Source organism: Ciconia boyciana, chromosome 3 (genome assembly GCF_034638445.1).
Source record: "Ciconia boyciana chromosome 3, ASM3463844v1, whole genome shotgun sequence".
NCBI lineage: Eukaryota > Metazoa > Chordata > Aves > Ciconiiformes > Ciconiidae > Ciconia > Ciconia boyciana.
This window is the reverse complement of record NC_132936.1, coordinates 17,321,366-17,339,372: the sequence shown is the minus strand read 5'-3', so window position 1 is coordinate 17,339,372 and position 18,007 is coordinate 17,321,366. Positions and strand designations below refer to the sequence as shown.

The 18,007-nt window shown below is 36.6% G+C and overlaps 1 protein-coding gene across 5 annotated transcripts in view; it reads left to right on the top strand.

Moving 5' to 3' along the window:
* The window catches only part of TAF1B (TATA-box binding protein associated factor, RNA polymerase I subunit B), a 52,142-nt gene extending 34,365 nt beyond the window's left edge, over positions 1–17,777 (top strand). The window contains exons 9-15 of one of the 5 annotated variants that reach the window (XM_072858625.1): positions 3,003–3,150; positions 5,285–5,462; positions 5,777–5,823; positions 8,622–8,712; positions 9,183–9,253; positions 11,381–11,606; positions 15,651–17,777. In XM_072858625.1, coding sequence (XP_072714726.1) covers positions 3,003–3,150; positions 5,285–5,462; positions 5,777–5,823; positions 8,622–8,712; positions 9,183–9,253; positions 11,381–11,606; positions 15,651–15,867 — 978 coding nt within the window. In that variant the 3' untranslated portion in view covers positions 15,868–17,777. The remainder of the gene's footprint in view (positions 1–3,002; positions 3,151–5,284; positions 5,463–5,776; positions 5,824–8,621; positions 8,713–9,182; positions 9,254–11,380; positions 11,607–15,650) is intronic. The other 4 variants (XM_072858628.1, XM_072858627.1, XM_072858629.1 and 1 more) reach the window with 4 other exon arrangements.
* The last annotated feature ends 230 nt before the right edge of the window (positions 17,778–18,007 follow it).

Genomic DNA, 18,007 nt, shown 5'->3' with positions numbered 1-18,007 from the left:
TGTTTTTCTTGTTTCTCAGGATAGTCCTGTAGCAGTCTAAGCCAATTTTTAACACTGTTTAGAAAATATAATGAACATGATACAACTTCCTAACTGTTACATAAAGCTGCGTGTGTAATAGTAAGCGACAGCAGAGTTATTCATCTGCTTAAGTGTGAGTTCATGCAGTTAAGCAAGACTGAACTGCAGTCTGAGGGGAGATCATTTAAAAAAGAAAAGGAAATGTTGGCAATCATTCAAAACAATAAAATTTGAGCGTTGGCTACACAGCTTATATTAAAATAGATGAAACCAAATGATTGAATAAAAATGCATTATTTCAGTCTTACTGGTGTTGTAAACATGATTGCTCTGTTTTTAATCTGGTCTAGAAAAAACAGAAGCCTGAATTCACTCTTGTTCAGGAAAGTTTTGAATCTGTGCACGAAGTGTAAACCCCTGCTAAATTCCTATTAAAGGAAAGTACCTTATGCACAAACTGACTTGATAAATGTGAATACATGATAAAGTGCTCTGCTGAATTAGAACCACCAACACAAGCAGAAAAAGCATTGCTTTTTATATGTTTAAAATGGTAAAGTAGCCTAAAAACTGAAAATTATCACTTTTAAGAGGTAAATTCAAGTAATAATTTAAAATATAAAGAATTAAGAATGTTTAATAAAACAGTTAAAGTATTAAGAAATGAGGGTCAAGCCTTACAGTCCATACTTACACAAACTTCAGGTCCTGCTGAGTTCATTACGAATAAGCATGTCAAAATCTGTCTGTAAGTTATATTTTCCTCTAGCATGTAAACCTCAGTAGAAATTGGGAGAACTTCCTTCATGCAGTCAATAGTTTCGAAAAGAGAGTTGCAGATTTATTTTCATGAATAGATATGCCAATATTGAATTAGATTTTTTTTTTTAATGAAATTTTGTTAAAGATTCCGTGAAAAGGTTCTAGAGAATGTGGACCTGCTGCTGAATGGGAATGGGGACATGGTCACAAAGACCAAGGAGAAGGCTAAAGTGATTAATGCTTTTTTTGCCTCAGTCTTTGCTGACAAGACCGACCTTCAGCAGTCCCAGGTCCTTGAAACCAGTGGGAAAGTCCAGGGGAAGGCAGACTTACCCTTGGTGGAGAAGGAGCAGGTTAGGGAATATTTAAACAGACGACGTACAAAGGTTGATGGGCCGTGATGGGATGCAGCCACAAGTGCTGAGGTAGCTGGCTGGTGTCATTGAAAGGACACTGTCAATAATTTTTGAAAAGTCATGGTGGCTTGGGGAGTTTCTTAACGACTGGAAGAAAACAAACATCACTCCTGTCTCCAAGAATGGCAGGAAGGAGGATCTGGGGAACTAAAGGCCTGTCAGCCTCATATTGATCACATTCATATTGATAAATATTATAAATAAATACATAAATATGATAAATATGGAAGGTGATGGAGCAAATAAATGTGGAAACCATTCCCAAATATAGAAGGCCAAGACGGTGACTAGGACTACTCAGCACGGATTTATGAAAGGGAAATCATCTGACCAACCTGATAACCTTCTATGATGAATAGAAGGCTTGGTGGATGTTCTTTACCTTGACTTAAGTATGGCTTTTGATGCTGTCTTCCACAACATCCTCATTGACAAAGTGATGAAGTTAAGAACTAGTTAAGTGGACTGCAAGGTGGATTGAAAACTAAGCAAGTTCGCAGACGATGTGAAACTAGGAGGAGTGGTTGACAGACCAGATGGGCATGCTGCCATTTAGAAGGACCTCGACAGGCTGGAGAAGTGGGCCAATAGGAACCTCATGAGATTGAGGGAGGGAAATGTCAAGTCCTCCACCTGGGGATGAATAAATGCAGACACCCGCACATGCTGGGGGCCAACTGACTGGAAAGCAGCTTTTCAGAGAAGGTCCTGGGAGTCTTGGTGGACAAGGTGCTGTGAAGATGAATGTGGGCCGGCGATGTGCCCTCATGACGAAGATGAGCATAATCCTGGGCTGCGTTAGGCAGAACATTGCCAGCAGGTCAAGGGAGGTGATCCTTCCTCTTTACTCAACACTGGTGAGACACATCTGGAGTGCTGGGTCCAGTTCTGGGCTTCCCAGTACAAGAAGACATGGACATACTGAAGTGAGTCCAGAAAAGGGCCATGAAGATGTTGAAGGCAGTGGAGCATCTAACAAATGAGGAGAGGCTGGCTGAGAGAGCTGGCACTGTTCAGCCTGGAGATGGAGAAGAGAAGACTCAGGGGGGCATGATGTGTGTATAAATACCTGACAGGAGGGTGCAAAGGAGAACAGCCAGATCTTCCTTAGTGGTATCCAGTGACAGGATGAGCGGAAATGGACACAAATTGAAATACAAGAAATTCCATTTAAGCATAAGGAAAAAAAAAACCCCAAACGTCTTGTCTTTTGTACAGTGAGGGTGGTGAAACACCAGAGCAGATTTCCCACAGAGCTTGTGGAGTTGCCATCTATGGAGATATTCAAAATCCAACTGGACACGGTCCTGGGCAACCTGCTCTAGCTGACCCGAGCAAGGGGCTTGGACCTGATGATCTCAAGCAGTGCCTGCCAACCTCTACCCTTCTGTGGTTCTGTGATCTCTTAGCTCTTTAGAGAGTTCACCCTCAATTGCACCCATTTGGGGTTTTTTGTTTCGTTTGGGTTTTTTTGTTTTTTCAATACTCTTTCAATTTTGGAGCATCTGGAGACATACTGATCACTTCACAAAAAAGGTAGTGGGTTGGTTACAGGTCTGAAGCAACTTTTTATTTGGGGTTTTTAAATACATTTCATGGGCTTTAAAACTAGCATGTTTCACTTTTTTTCTGCAGTCTGGTTCTATTCTTGCATGTGTGTTTAGTCATACAGAGTGCTAAAAGAATCTGTGTAAATAATTCTGTATTAAATAATACAGAACTTAAAATGGATAACTAATTTAAAATCAATAACGAATATGGTAGCAGAGCAAATGTATAACACCCTCTAACCCTTTCTTTCAGTCGTGGCCTGTATATGAAGAAGTATACAAGAAAATGCTTGAGCTTGCAGCGTTTTTAGACCTGCCTCGTTTTCCAGATATAACAGACAGCTGCTTTCTTCATCCAGACATGTTGTGCATGAAGTACTTGATGGAAGCTAATTTGCCTGGTAAATATTTTCCCAAACCTGAACTGATAAAATTTTTCTTTGGTTTATTAAACTCTAGCAAAAAAACTTGAATTACTACTTTAAAAGTGCCTAGTCTTTTCCTTCTAACTTATACCCATTTAAGCTTGAACTGAAAGATAAATTCTATAGAAAGCACCTTCATCAAACATTTAGAAGATGTATTATAGGCCCGGATATGCAGGGGCACTCTGGTGCTGACTCTTTAAGGCTGTGGAGTGGATACTTCATTTCAATTCTTTCAGTATCCATGTGAACTAAGAGGCACTAGTTGAAGTCACTTGATTTATTAACTTTAGCTAAATGATTCATGAAGTTGGGACCTGATTGCTTGCACTGGATTGTCATATATAATAGTGAATATATATTCTATAATATTGCATATTAGCATTAATTTTGGTATTAACAAGCAATGCTGTGTGATGAATCAGCTGCTGTCTCACTTGATTTCTGATTTAGTTTTGAAGTCATATATTGCATAAATATTGAAAATTTTTGTTTATCCTAAAATTAAGTCTTGAATATTGAATTGCCAAAGGAAGACCAATAAGTCCTAGTATGTGAACTGTCTGTTGGGCTACCATACTTCCTATCAAATACCCTTGTCACTGAAGATGAGTTATACAGACAAATAGCCTGCAAATTAATATTTTTTTTTCCTCAAATCATTCCAACAATTAATAGTTTGGGGTTTTTATTGTCTTATTTTGCAGTTAGTTACGTTGAATAAAGCTACTTGGATTTTCTGTGTACTCACAGTTGAAAGAAGAGAAGACAAACAACAGATTTAGGGCTAAAATTCCAGAGTAGAAATTCTGATTTTGTAGTTTTACACCAGTGTTGTGCTAGAGCCTATAGAGGATCATACTATGTTTCAGATTTTGAAATATCAATTGATTCAAAGAAGCAGCTAGAAATTTGGCATTTTCAGATTTATTACAGAGAAATACAAAGCTAGGTACTCTTTGAAAATTATTGTAAAAGAAGAGTATATTGTCCTTTACTTTTTCCTTGCAACTAAACTTTTTCTCATGTAGAAGCATTTTTTTTACAATCTGAAAAAGGACTACTGTTGTTGTCTAACAACTCCTAAAAAATAAATTAAACAATGAATTGGCAGTGCTTCTTAGGACATTATAATAATAATAATGAAATGTAATGCTACATTTTAAGTATCTGAAATAAAAGAAGATACATTGACAGTATTTATAAGAAAATTTGGTTTACAGATTTTGCTTAACTTTTACTGTTATGTACGAGAGGATTAAAAATGGGTTCCTACTGAACTCTTTGTAAGCAGTGAGAGAGTATAAAGTATAGCTGGATTAAGGTTGTACTTAGTCATACATTGCTAACCTTTGTGGAATCTGACGGTGATGTAATCAACTCCTGCATTTCTTGCTGAACAGGAAAGGTGAGAAATTTGGGGGATTTGTATCTGTGAAAAATAAGCATAGAGTAATAAGAGACTGTGTAGATATCATACTGCTGCTTTTGGAACTGTGGTTGTATCTTTTTGACATAACCCAGCTTTACAGTGTAATGCCAGTTTTAACCTTCGCTGGGATTGTCTGTACCTCAGCTGGGTTTTGTTGGCATACCAGTGAGTGTTGCCCTGCCATGCTGGGCTACTGTTCATACCCAACTAACTTCTTTAAAACTAGCCTCTGTTCTTCTTTGCAGTACTGAATCCATCCTTGCATGGGTGTTTAGTCAACACGCAGGAAAAAAGTTTGTGACAAGTTTTTGGCTTTTGGGGTTTTTTGAAACTATATTTATGTAGATTTAAGATACGCTTTCCCACAACAATGTTCAGAATGATATAACAACATTATTCGAGTAACATCAAAACACTATTAAAAATGAGATTTTTTTTTTTTTTTTCTCCATGTGAATATATAATAAGTCATGAGTGTTTTCCATGTAAGCACAGTGAAGGTTACCTGGTATTTTAAAAAATACCCCAAAATACTTTTCAGCCTGAAAAAAATTTCTGTCTAATGCTCCTAAAAGAAATAAGCATTGTTTTCCTCAAATGACCAACATAGTTGCACTGTAAAAGTACTTCTAGCTTGTCTCAACATACTCATTTTATATTTTTATTTACATTAATCAGATGAATTGCATAATTGGACTTGTCGAGTGGTGAAAAAGATCTGTATTGGAGAAGCGGATTTCCTGACTCTTGTGCCTGGAAATAAGTCAACAAGAAACGTGAAATACGATGTTCTTGCTGCAGCAGTTATTGTAGTTGTGCTCAAATTATTGTTTTTATTAGATGATCACTATGAATGGTAAGTGTACAGGCAAATCTATAGCAAAGCCCAAATTTCAAATAGTGCAAATGATTGTCTTGGATCATTCTTTCTTCAGTAATATTACATTTATAGTATTTGAATTTTGATTAAGTTCAGTAGTATAAAACATACACTGAAGGCATTTTAGACATTAAATATTACTTCTTTTTAAAAAACATCAGTTTGAATCTGAAACTTGGAATGAAATTGGAGTGTAATTTTTGTTGGTTGTATTTGAACTTCATGTGAAAAGTACGGTATTTGGATCTACAAAATAGCCTGATTTTTTGTTTTTTTTTCTTTTTTTTTAGGTTACTTTCAGACTTCGCTGAAGAAAGAAATAAAAATAACAAAGAAGGTATATAAATATTCTAGTAGAAGCAGTCTTACGATTTTGTAAATGAAATAATTTTGTAATCAGGCTTAGAAAGACTTGTCTTATTGATCATTAGAATGTGGTTTTGTCATTTATTATTTTAGGGCAAATCTTTTTTGAAAGAAAACAGTAGATCTTGTTCGTGTAAAATCATCTCAGTTTACCTGCATAATTTTTATTGTACTGGATGGGGGAATTTGGTACACATTTTGCTAGGTACCATTCTGCTTCTCCTTGTGCATGTTTGCCTCTTGTTTTAGAATTTTATGCATGGTAGGTGAAGATGAATGGATATGCAGTAAAGAGGGAACGCACTTTGATCGTAAATAGCAGATACTTATTAGGGGCATCAAACCATGTTTATGATAAAATCCAAACTTGTTTAGTCTTGTTAAACAAAATGTCTTAGTGTGTAACATATTTCAGATGTAATCTATTTTCTTAGTCCAAATAATCCTGAGAGAGTGTGTAAAAGCTAGCAGCAATTAAGATAGAGAAGATAACGGTGTGAACATGGTTCTTTGAGGGCAGAAAGACCAACTCAAAGATTAGAAATCTTCAGGAAGATGTTCCATGGCCTGATCCAGATCACAGTTGAAGATAAGATCAAAGAAGTGTTACAGTGGTTTATCTTTTAAGCCTTCCATCCAGTTTTGGGTCCATTTTGCCCCTTCTGTTACGTTTTAAAAATTTAAGTCAATAATAAAATCAGTGTTGGCCATGCGTGAGCACAATTACTGCTGTATGTAGAGATAGTCATCACTGTTAACTAAAACCAGTAATTCTCATTTTCAGGTGGATACACAAACTTATTTTGGATCTTTTTTTTTTTGCTTTTCATTTCCCTTGAAAACTTGAAGTATGTAATAGTGATAAGAGTAGAAGTTGTGCAACTTCTTACAAGCTGAGGCTCAAAGCATTAATGTCTTAATGGGGTTTCTCCCTTATGAACAAGTCTCATTGCCCTTGGGAATTAACAGCTCATTCTTTGCCCACTTTTTTACTTTAAAATCTGCTGGTGTAAAATGATCTATATGCTATGTTATGTTGTCCCTATCCTTAAAATGTTGGGGTGATGGTGAGCAGCTGCGCAGAGGAGCTGATGTGAGAATTTCTGTTAGAGCACTGATGATTGCCAGAGCTCAAAACCGCCTCTGGCATTTTCCCAAAGTTAACGTGCTGAAATGAATAATGGTTAATACTGAGTTTTCAAGATCCAATTTATGTTGACTCTATTCTCAATTTAACTATTCTTTCTCTAGTCTTTTTTTTTTTTAATTAAAGAATAGTATTTCAGCTCCTACAGTTTTTCAAGACAGACTGGAAGCTGTACAGTAGATAGTTGTAGTTATCTAGTGTGTTTGTGCATGTATGTTCTATGAACTGCACACATACACAATACTGTTTCTGTTCAAATAAAACATGCGATCGAGATGTATATATGTATGTGCGTATCACAGAGCTGTGTATTTTCCAGTCAGCTCAGCTATATGAACATCAGACTAGCAGTACTGGCCAGGTAAATGGTTACTATAGTGTAGCATCGTGTCTCTGACAGTGGTTTTGCTTGTGACAGATGCGTAATAATTCATAGGAAGTTTAATAAAAATTTCCACACACACCCCCCAAGACTGCCCTCCCAGCACTTTAGGAGTATTTACTTAAACCTCTGGGTTTAAGGAGTTCATAAAAGAAGTTGTATCCACACCTTTGAATTTTAAGAACTACTGAAGGGTATTTCTTCCCTTCATTTCTCTGTTGCTTTTTGAGTCCATCCATATTTCTAGCATCTAAGGCATCCTGTTGCAGGGTAGCTTGAATAGCAAAAATGCAGGCAATACAAAACATATATAAGCTTGATTATAAGAACAGCATATTCACCTTCAAAACAGTTTAAACAGCTAGCTGGCAAAGCTAAGCATGATGCAAGCATTGCATGCCGTGCAGCTGGGGTGATGGGGAAACGCAAAGCCTGGTTAATTCACAGTGCAGATAATCCACCCACGGGTAATACGAGTTGATTATATTTTAAATATACAAAACTAAACCATAGTTCTGTTTGGAATTCTTATACTTACTGTATGTACCCAGTTGGTCTACTTCAGTCCTGTGCCTCTTTGGAGCATCGATGATAAACGTGCTGCTAGAATGCTATATGCCTTAATGTTTTTGCATGTGCTGATAAATTTTTGTTCACATATCAGTGCGTGAAGTTCCTGCGCTCAAAAACATGGAAGGCTGATATGAAGTGAACACAATTGTCTAGTTTATCTTTCCAGCCCTGTAAGGTTTCATGGGTAGTAGGGTAGACAGTGGGGAGTTGATGAAACTGTTTGAAATTTTACATCTGAGGTTGTGTATATCTTATTTGTTTAAACCTCAGCTTGATGTATAGTTCCATTAATCCCTTGAAGTCAACTTTCAAACAGGTGAAGGCCACTTCACACTGGAGATCTAGTTCATTTGGTAGAGAGGAGGTAAACTTTCAGACTTAACTTTCAGAAAGGAGGGAAAAGGTTTGAATTCTGCTAAATCTATGAAATCTATTCTGAGCTAAGGGGCTTATTCACACTTATGGCATGCTGTTCTTTCACTGTATTTCTGCATTTCTCTTTCTTACAGAACTTTTAGATCAAGTATGTTTTCTTTAAGCACACAGAATTCAGGATGGCTCTGGATACAGGTGGAAGACGCAGGGTCTCACTGCGTGGAGACCACCTTCTGTGTACTACGTGTTTCTTTCACTTCTTCCCAACCTAAAATGTGTATGTTTTATTCAGGTGGTCCATATTTTGAGTTCAAAAAGTGGTACAAAGTTATAAAATGTTCCTTGGATGTGGAGCAAAAGAAATTGGATGAAGAAAGAGCCAAGTAAGAGGTTTTTAAGTACTTTTTTTAAGGTAGACAGTTTTACATGAAATCCTGACCCCCATGGAAATTAAAAAGGTTAGGAATTTGCTCCATGTTTTCATCCAGAAAGCTTGGGTGAATAGAGTGATTAAATCCCTATCTTATTTTTCTATTTACGCTCATAATGTTTATCCAGCATATTAATTAAATGCTCACTTTCTATGACAAGTAGCTTATACAGCTGAACAATTAACTGAGTACGGTAAATCTAGGCTTACATGCCTCAGTTTGTCTACTCAAAGACTGAAAAAAGACTGAAAAAAGACTTCCTAGATGTGTGTGGAGGGCAGTGGCTTTTAATAGCACTAACCATTACATTATTTTGGTTTTATTTTAATACCTCTTAGCAGTATTTGTAAGAAATTACTATTCTTTTACTTGTTTGCTCCAGGTTTCTTTTTCCTAACAATTCTTATGTCTCTTACTGGTAGGTATCTGTGGAGATGTGAAAAGCCACTGTTTTATTCAGCCAAGAAGAAATCTAAAGTTCTTAAGAGAAGACGTGAGTAAACTTTGCCTCTTCCCAGCAACGCAGAAATCTGCTCCAACTTTTCCCATCATAGAAAATCTGCAGCCCTGACTGTGATAACGTTTACATCTTAAAATACTTTCTCTTCTCTCTTTCATCTCTGGGTACAATTAACGTAGTACTATTTTACAACCTGTGGCTGGAATTCTTCAAACAGACATTTTCCTCATGCTTAACTGAAACTGCCTTTGCCAGTCTTCCTAATGACCTACTGAACCTCATTTCAGAATGAGTACTCTGTCCTCATCTTCACTGTTTTGTCAGCTGCCTTTACATAACTGTGATCTTTGTGAATTGTCGTTGGTCTTCCATAGCTTTCCTGTCCCTTTTCTCCTTTACTTCCTTGTATCCTTTGGTACGGATATCCCAGTATGTCCTTTGGTAGACCTTGTACATCCCTCTTCTCTCCCACTCCTTCTTGCAGTCTTCTATAGAAAGCGAGGAAGGCTTGTCTGAACATGACTTTACTTGAATAGCTAGCTGTACATGGTCAGAATGCAGGTACATCTACTTTATTTTAGTAGCTCTAGAAGTACTGATAAGAAATTACTGAGTTTTACATTGACATAAAAGCAAACAAACAAAAGAACAAAACCCCCACTTATCTGTGGAAATATGGAAAACCAGAATTTTATTCAACCAAATTAGATCTGAAGTTCTTCATTCTACATTTAATAGTATGAAGTAAGCAGCAGGTATTTGGAGAGAGATGTTAAGTGTGGCAAGTGATATTTTTCCCTTTAAATACTCTTCCAGTTTCTGGAAGTGACTGGTTCAGGGACTTCTAAAAAAGTTGTATAATCCTATTTAGTTTGTATAACTCATGTTGGATTTCTCTTTCAAGAATGCAATTGGGGTTTTTTGAATATTCTTACTCTCCAAAATTTGGTAGGGGTGATCCTGCAGTCAAGTCACGTTCCATGGAAAAACATGTTTAGGTTTGTTTATTTCAAGCTGATCATTTGCTCAGGTGCCCTTTAGCTCCTGCGTTTATAAGAAAAAGTGAATAATGATTCATCGTTCATAATTTCAGTGGCACTCTAGATTTCTCTTCTGGCTCTGCTTCTCTTTGAGCTAGAAGACCACCCCTTAGATTATGGAGCTTTACCACTGGCTGTTGCAAGCAGGAGTATCACATAATGCCATTGTAACTGGGCAAGATTCATCTTAAAACAAATTTAAAATAGTAGAGACAAAGAGTGCTCTAGAACACTTATGTGCCAGATACAGGTTTTCAGAAACCCTCCTCAGCCTTTGTTTTTGATGGTAGATTTTAGTCTTCTCTTGAAAGATAAACTTCCCAGTCCTTGGGTTACTTTAGGATGTCCCTTCTCCTTTTTTTCCAGTTTATGAATGAGTTTATTCAGATACAGGTCATAAAAAGAATTTGAAGCTCCAACAACAGTGGTTTTTAACCTGCTTTTTATCCTAGTGAAACAAGGCTTAGGCAGTCATATTGTGTGTGCTGATCTATTATCATACCTTCTTTTCCTTCTCAGCCTCAGTAACTTATGAAAGTTTGTCATTCTTTCACTAGCAGTGGGGAAAGGTGGAGTGGTTTGGTTTTTTTTTTTTCCCCAGTTGAAATTTGCACTATGAAAAGCTTAACCTTAAATCCATGTGTGTATGAAACCAGTCTTCCTTAATTCTGATACACAGGAAGCTTCTCAAAAAATCTTAACCAGTCTGAGTGATAGCATATGACCAGGTAAATACAGCGAAAGGCATCCTGGCTTGTGTTTTCTATCAGGATAAAAATACCAGCAGGATCAAATGGATTTTACAGGTTTTACTTGGGGAATGATTTTGGAGTACCCCAGTATTAATATCATTAGGTATGAAAGACATGGCATTTTGAATTCTCTTTCAAAATCCCTAAAACATGTGACAGAGTTGAATTTTAAATGGAATGGGGGAGAGAGCATACAAACCTTCAAGGTTTCTCAGAGGAACCTTGTTTTCACACAGAGGTTTAAAGAAAAAAGAAATAGGGGAAAAAAAGGCACAAACAGCCTATTTTCTTCTTGTATTAATCACCTCTAAACAGTATTGTAATACTTAATACTTTTGCCTTGGTTTTTTTTCTTTCTATTTGTACAGAAATGGTTGTGAACTTACAAAATCAGTTTGGCAAACTATCTGGTTCAGTGCAACCTGCTGAAAAGCCAAATCCTTCAAGTTTTCAGTTAAGTTGGTCTGAAGAAAACACAGATGGGAGTTGTTTTCACGGGCATAGCCTGAAGGGAATTTTGCAAGAAAAATGTGGTTTACTTACAGCCATGAACCCTGACTATTGGCTGTGTACAGTTAAACTATGTAATGAGAAGTAAGTATTCAAATTTTTGTTAAATACATTTTGGAAAGTTCTCCTGAAAGTAAAGTGCCATATTTATATTTTTACTAATGGCAACTATGGGGTGTGTACACAGCTATGTATTCACATATAGTTAAAATCATTTGTAGAAAGGGGCGTGTGTGGAATGGTTAGTCTTGGATTGGGAGTAGACAAATTGTAATATGAAGAGTGATCAAAGTGAGCTTTTGAGAAGAGAGGAGATGAGACAAAATCAGCAACTAGAGTCACATGGCAAGAGTAGCAGCTAGATACAAATATTCACTTCCTTCTTCATAGTATTTTAGAAAAAACTTGCGCCACAGCTCTCCAGAGAATGGGAAAACGGTTCCATTCCTCTCTCCCTTGGACCCCAAAAAAGCATAGGAAATTAATTTTTTAAATTACTGTCCTTCTTTTGTGGTGGTCTTAATCAAAATTAAAGTTAAAATTAGCAGTCAGAGTTCAAATAAGCAGGCAATTAATGCCTTCAGAACATATTTTTAAAAGAATAATTATAAGTAAAAAGGACTCTATCAGTATTTCATCTAAGTATATCAGCAATCAACAGTTGTGTATTTTGCAAGCAGAAAAGTAAAAGAAGAAATATGGGAAAAGAAAACATTTTGTGTATTAAGGTAGTTTAGTGTCTGTCTTTACTAGAGAACTGTTCCCAAATCCTGACTTCACAAGTGAAAGGGAATGGTTGGGTTTTTTTTTTTTTTCAATTAAGGATATATCAAAACAGTCATGCTATTTGTTAGTAAAATTATTTTCTTTAAAGTAGCAAGGAGAATGATAGCCCAGCTAATCCAGCCTTGTACAAAGTTATAGAGATATTTCAGGATCTGCCTGGTTTGTGTTGAACTTCTCACTCTTCCTTTAATATCTTGTCCTCTTGCATCAAATTCTGAAAAAAATGGTGAGTTTTCTATTTGGTGGGTGCTGGCAGAGAACCATGGCCAGAGACAGAAGGCAAAACCCCTGCTGAGGGAGTGTAGGAGTTCGGCAGCATTTACTCCAAGGAATTGAAAATATCTAAAATAATGTTTCTCACAAACTCCCTTGATGGTGTAGATAAGGCTTCTGGATCATACACCAGATTTTGGCTTTGCCGTTGACAGAGAGAAATCAAATCATGAAATCCTAATCCAGAAAATGAATGTACAGGTGGGTATCAGTAAAAAAGATTAACTTTGCAGCTGGATTGGATTCTCCTGAATTTCTCATGTGTGCAAGTGGAGGGTGTTTTTTGGAAAAGAGGTCGGGGTACGTTAATGTGAAATGAGATTTCATTAACGCATTGAATAATATCTTAAATCTTTATCTGGTCTATACTTCTAAATGTCATGCTTAAGAGAGCAACAGCCCCTACAAAATCCTAGTGATACGTTCCTGATTTTTAAAACATTAAATATTCCCCTTGAAAATAACTGGCTTTTACATGTATGGAGTCTTTCTTGTCTTTCAGTGGATTTATTTGCTTATCTTTATTTTCCTTTTCACATTACCTTTCTCATATCCACCATGACAGAAATGGGTTGGAATAATGTAAACACAGTGTTATATTACAAGAGCTTTGGTTGTATGGATTCATTCTTTTGTATGAATAAGAAGCTTTTTTTTTTTTTGAAGGGAGGAGAGGTAATAATCCTTTTACCACAAATTTGCGTAAATCTTATGTACACACTGAATGAGTGGATATTTCGGTGTATGTTTGTGTGAATAATCTTTCATGCAAAGTCTGTTTTTAAGCCTACATTTTCATATGTAATATATTAAAATGTTAATGGCAAACTGTCACAGCCTTCATGAAACAAGATTTGAATTTAAATTCTTACCAGTTAAATTTCCCATTATATCATTTGCAATGCAAGTAGTTAATTATACATCTGACACTTACTTAACTTCGGAAAACATCATCTGCTCCCTCAGATAGGAGGTTTTATCCTATGCAAGTGTGTGTATGTATAATAGAACTAAAAACAAACTTACAAATTCTCTTTCTTTAAAAATCAGCATGGTCTAACTGGGACTACTGAAATGCTTTAATCCTAGGACTAAGGTATTATTTCATTGTGGGCAAAGCTGAGATCAGTCAAATGGTTGGTAAAATGCTTTTACATTTTCTTTTATTTTAAAACTTTCAGTTTTAAACTGGATTCTAAAATGATTTGGTGTAGAAGTCTTTAGGTGATTTATGATGAGGCATTATAATGTGTGAAAAATGTTGAGAAAAATGGATTTCACTTATTACATCTAAATTTAAAATCACTTGGGAATTTTTAGCTCTTTGGAGATGCTCTTAGGGTAAATAGCACAAAATGGGGCAAAAATGTATGTGTTTAGGCACTCTTGTGAAAAGTGTAACTCCAGTTAATCAAATAGGTGCTTTACAGTATTGGTGTAATTTATGCATTTGCCTCAGAATATACAATATCACTCCCCTGCCTCTCCCCCCCAATGAAAACTGAGATTTCACACGTAAGTTGCCATAAGAGCTGTAATTGCTGAATCTCAGGGTTAGGACTAGGACGTAGCAAAATGTCTTAATTTGTATTAGCCCAAAAAGGCAGATTTGGTTCAAGCAACAACATTTCTCAATGAAGCTCGAATTTAGCAAACACGTTGGGTTGTGGGGTCAGCTAATTCGTTCTGACACTGCCGAAATGTCTGGTTTAATTTAGTTTTTGTAAGAAGTTGCTGGCAGCTTTCAGGGAGTATGAGGTAGGGCAGAGGATGGGATGTATGGTGCAAGAGACCTAGTTTCAGATTTCCAATCTGCCAGACTTCGGGAGGCTTTAAATAAAGACTGCTCCCCGAAGTGCGGCTTGTGTGGCACTCCAGGACGGGTCCGTCTGTTCCTCCAGTTTGAGGTAAAATGTAAATGTTTGTTGGGCCAGAGGGAGCGAGCAAATGACTCTATAGTCTAGTAATTAGCACACTTGCCCATAAATTGGGACAGACAGGTTCCAATTCTTGTTCTGGTGAATATTTAAGACCGCTGCTCTGAATCAGACAGAGGGGAAATTTTAAACTCTGCTTCTCCACATCCCAGGGCAATGCTTAGTAAGCTAGAAGATGCATAGGGCTTATATAGTGAATAGCACCTAAATCCCCATATCAATCTATAAGATTTTTTTAAAAAATTGAAACAGCTGGATTTTATACTATTTTAAACTTAACAATTTTAATAAAAACAAATTTGGGGCTAACCTAGAACAGGGTATTTTTCCAACCTGAATTGCTGAACTTAATGCTTATGGAGCTCTCTCTGCAGTCTGTCCTCTGTGTCATCTTTTGTTCAGTCTGACACTTGTTACCACCAAGTCTGGTCTGCTATTTTCATTACATACGTCATCAATAAAATCACCTCATCATTTTCATTTACATCTTCACTGTGGAAGCTACAAAATAAGTAAGCAGAAGGCTGCTACAGCACTAATTACTTTGTCGACCTGGTCAATGTTTACCCCAGTGTTTCCTGTGTTACTCCATTGACTTGAATTTAGCTTTTCTCTCTTGTTTCTAGACAGGTAATTTATATTTAGCCCACAAAGGCAATGGACAAGAAATGGATGGGTTATAATCCCATGGCATACTGTCAGGAAGAAGAGAGGGGATCCTACGGAGAGTGTGGGCAAAGAATAGAGAAAAGAGCCTGGAGTGTCTGCATTGGATAGTCTTAGAATTAAAAACAGGTTAAGATAGCCATTTTCATGCTCTGCTACATTTGCTAAAAGCTGGCAGAACGAACACTGGTTCAATTTAGTCCTGAAAGGCAAAGAACGTATTATTTGCCTGGTTGAGTATGATCCAGATTCATAGTGCAAGAAGCTATACAGGCTTTTCCTTCTTACCGTGTCTGCACCATCTCTGAACATGTCTTGGTCCGGTCCTCTACTTCACGGTTTTGCGGAAATGGATCCCTTCACAGAATCGACATTGTAGACCAGAATTGTGATTTATGCTGTTGATAAAATGTATAGTTTTCCTCTAATTACAATGAAATACATAAATGCTAGCTAATAATTTAAGGCTTTTTTTTTCCTTTCTTTTCAGGTTGTGTGGTCATCTGGCTCATTACAGAGAAGTGGACTTTCCCCAGAGTTACCATTTTGTACTAAGGTTATTCTCCTTTCTTCTGAGGATACAGCCCTCTTATATCCATGATGAGGTGTGTGTGATAGAACACAAACTTTTTAATAAAAAACTCTGTAAAAAGCCAAAATACAATACATGCCTAAGGAAGTAAAAAGGCCTAAAAATAACAGTATTCAAACGGTGTAAATTGGTTGGTTGGATCCCAAACCATGGTATTACATCTAAACTTACACTGATCCTTTTGCCTGCATGGAAATTTTTTGTTAATATAGTAGTGCTGAGATCTACTACTGTACTTTAGTTGTAGTGGCATTTTATCTATAATTTAAGTCACTGTTTTCCACCTGGGAAAGTTACCAAGGAAATTGTTTATCACAATTTATTTCCTCACTTTGCATCAGAGCCAACAGGAAGCTATGAAATTACCATTTTTTTGGCATAATTGTACGTACTTTGAGTGTTCTGGACAGCACATTAGCATCTAATTACATTGCGAGATTTTGCAATTAAAACATTATCTATTTTTTACCTACTGTTGTAGGACAGCAAATACATTTCTAGAAAGTAATGCTTACTTTGTTTTGAAATAGTGTGTTAACAAATAAAAGGAGCAGTTTTCACTGCAGTGAGTTTTTTAGTCATTGTTTCTAAACAGGCTGTTCTGGAGCAACTCTGGCACTGTTTTCTACGTTTCCTTCCATCCTGTATATCTCCCAGTCTCTTGTTATGCCTGAGCCTTGCATTCAAGTTAACACCTTTCAGGTCCATGTTCCACTCCAGGCTTCACAGATTTTGCAGATACTTTTATACCTGGAACTGCCCATCCTATTTCTTGTGCAACGGTAACTGCCAGGTCCTCCTGTCATTCTTCTTTTGCAAGGCTGCTGTCATTTGAATTTCCTCTGACTGCTTTATAATCCAGCATCTTCAGCAGCTTGCACCTCAGCCATTCTTCCAGTTTCTCATGCTCAATCTTATTTATGCACTGTGTTTTTAAACTGTCCCAGACAACGTGTAAATGAAGTTGGGTGCTGCCACTACATTAAAGATACCATAACATATACATATGTTGAACAGAGATGTTGAGTAGATACCCAAATGAATAATGCTGCTTTCAGTTGAATGAAATAAAATTCAGCAACTTTGACCGTCAATACAGAGTACAGAAGTTGCCAAATCTATTTGATCAAAACCACAATCAACAGCTGTTTCTAAGCATTATTATAGACAAGAAAAATGGTGTCTGCAGACTTCAAAAAGAGTAATAGCTTCCTTCCTGAGCAAGGGCTTCTGTGAGATGTAATCTGGGAAGGTAATCAGTTCAGCGAGTAGACTCCAAGTATGATAGAAGGGTTTAAAATCTATTGCAGTTCAATCTGTGAAGCTATTGTCTAAAAATTTAGAACATGCAAATGATAGGAGAGGAGATGTGTTGCCCTACCTGTCTGGAGCAAAGTGATAAAGCAGTATTTCAAACACGGGTAGAGCAGATAGGACTATTAAAGGTAAGTTGTAATAGCTGCTTGGAAATACTGGCAAACCAGGAGGTTTTGCTGGCTCAGTAGAGGCAGGAAGTAACTGACCACGGTGTCCTGATTTAAGGTGACAGAAAAGACACGGTTTGGGTGAAAGTTTTTGCTTTTTCAGATATTTTAAGTAGTTATTGTAGAACAGGGATTTAGAGCAATGGTCTTATAAAGTGATTGTAACATGCAGATGCAAAGGCATCATTTTAGCCATACAGAGCTAAACTGTGCTTGATGGGGGAAGAGGAAAGAGCAGACTGAGCTGATACTTGTATGTGCTAGGGATTTCATAAGTGGGTACAGTTTAGTGTGTCTAAATCTGTTGCCACATTGTGCTAGATACCTCAGACTTCTAACAAGACATGTCTTGAACTGACATTTACATTAATGGACTCGGAATATACCAGTTTGAATTTCACCTTGTGTCTGGTGTTTGTGTTTTAAAATTAGCCATTATCTGTTATGTTTGACCTCACCTGAGTGAATTACTAAATTTTGTAAATATTTGGTAAAATTTTTCATTTTCTTGTTTTAGATGAGCATTTGTATCAGTTAAAAATCTACAGAAATGTAATACATGTCAGTGTTTTCAACAGTGCTTGCTCAAGCGACTGAAAGTGTCTCATTCTTTTTACTATAATATCTGTTAAAGTTTTGAATTAACTATCTGAAAGACATTATACATAAAGGATTCATTTAATTCAGAAGTCCTTATTTGAAAGAATTCTGCACTTAATGATAGGTACACCTTTCTTTTAAAACTAC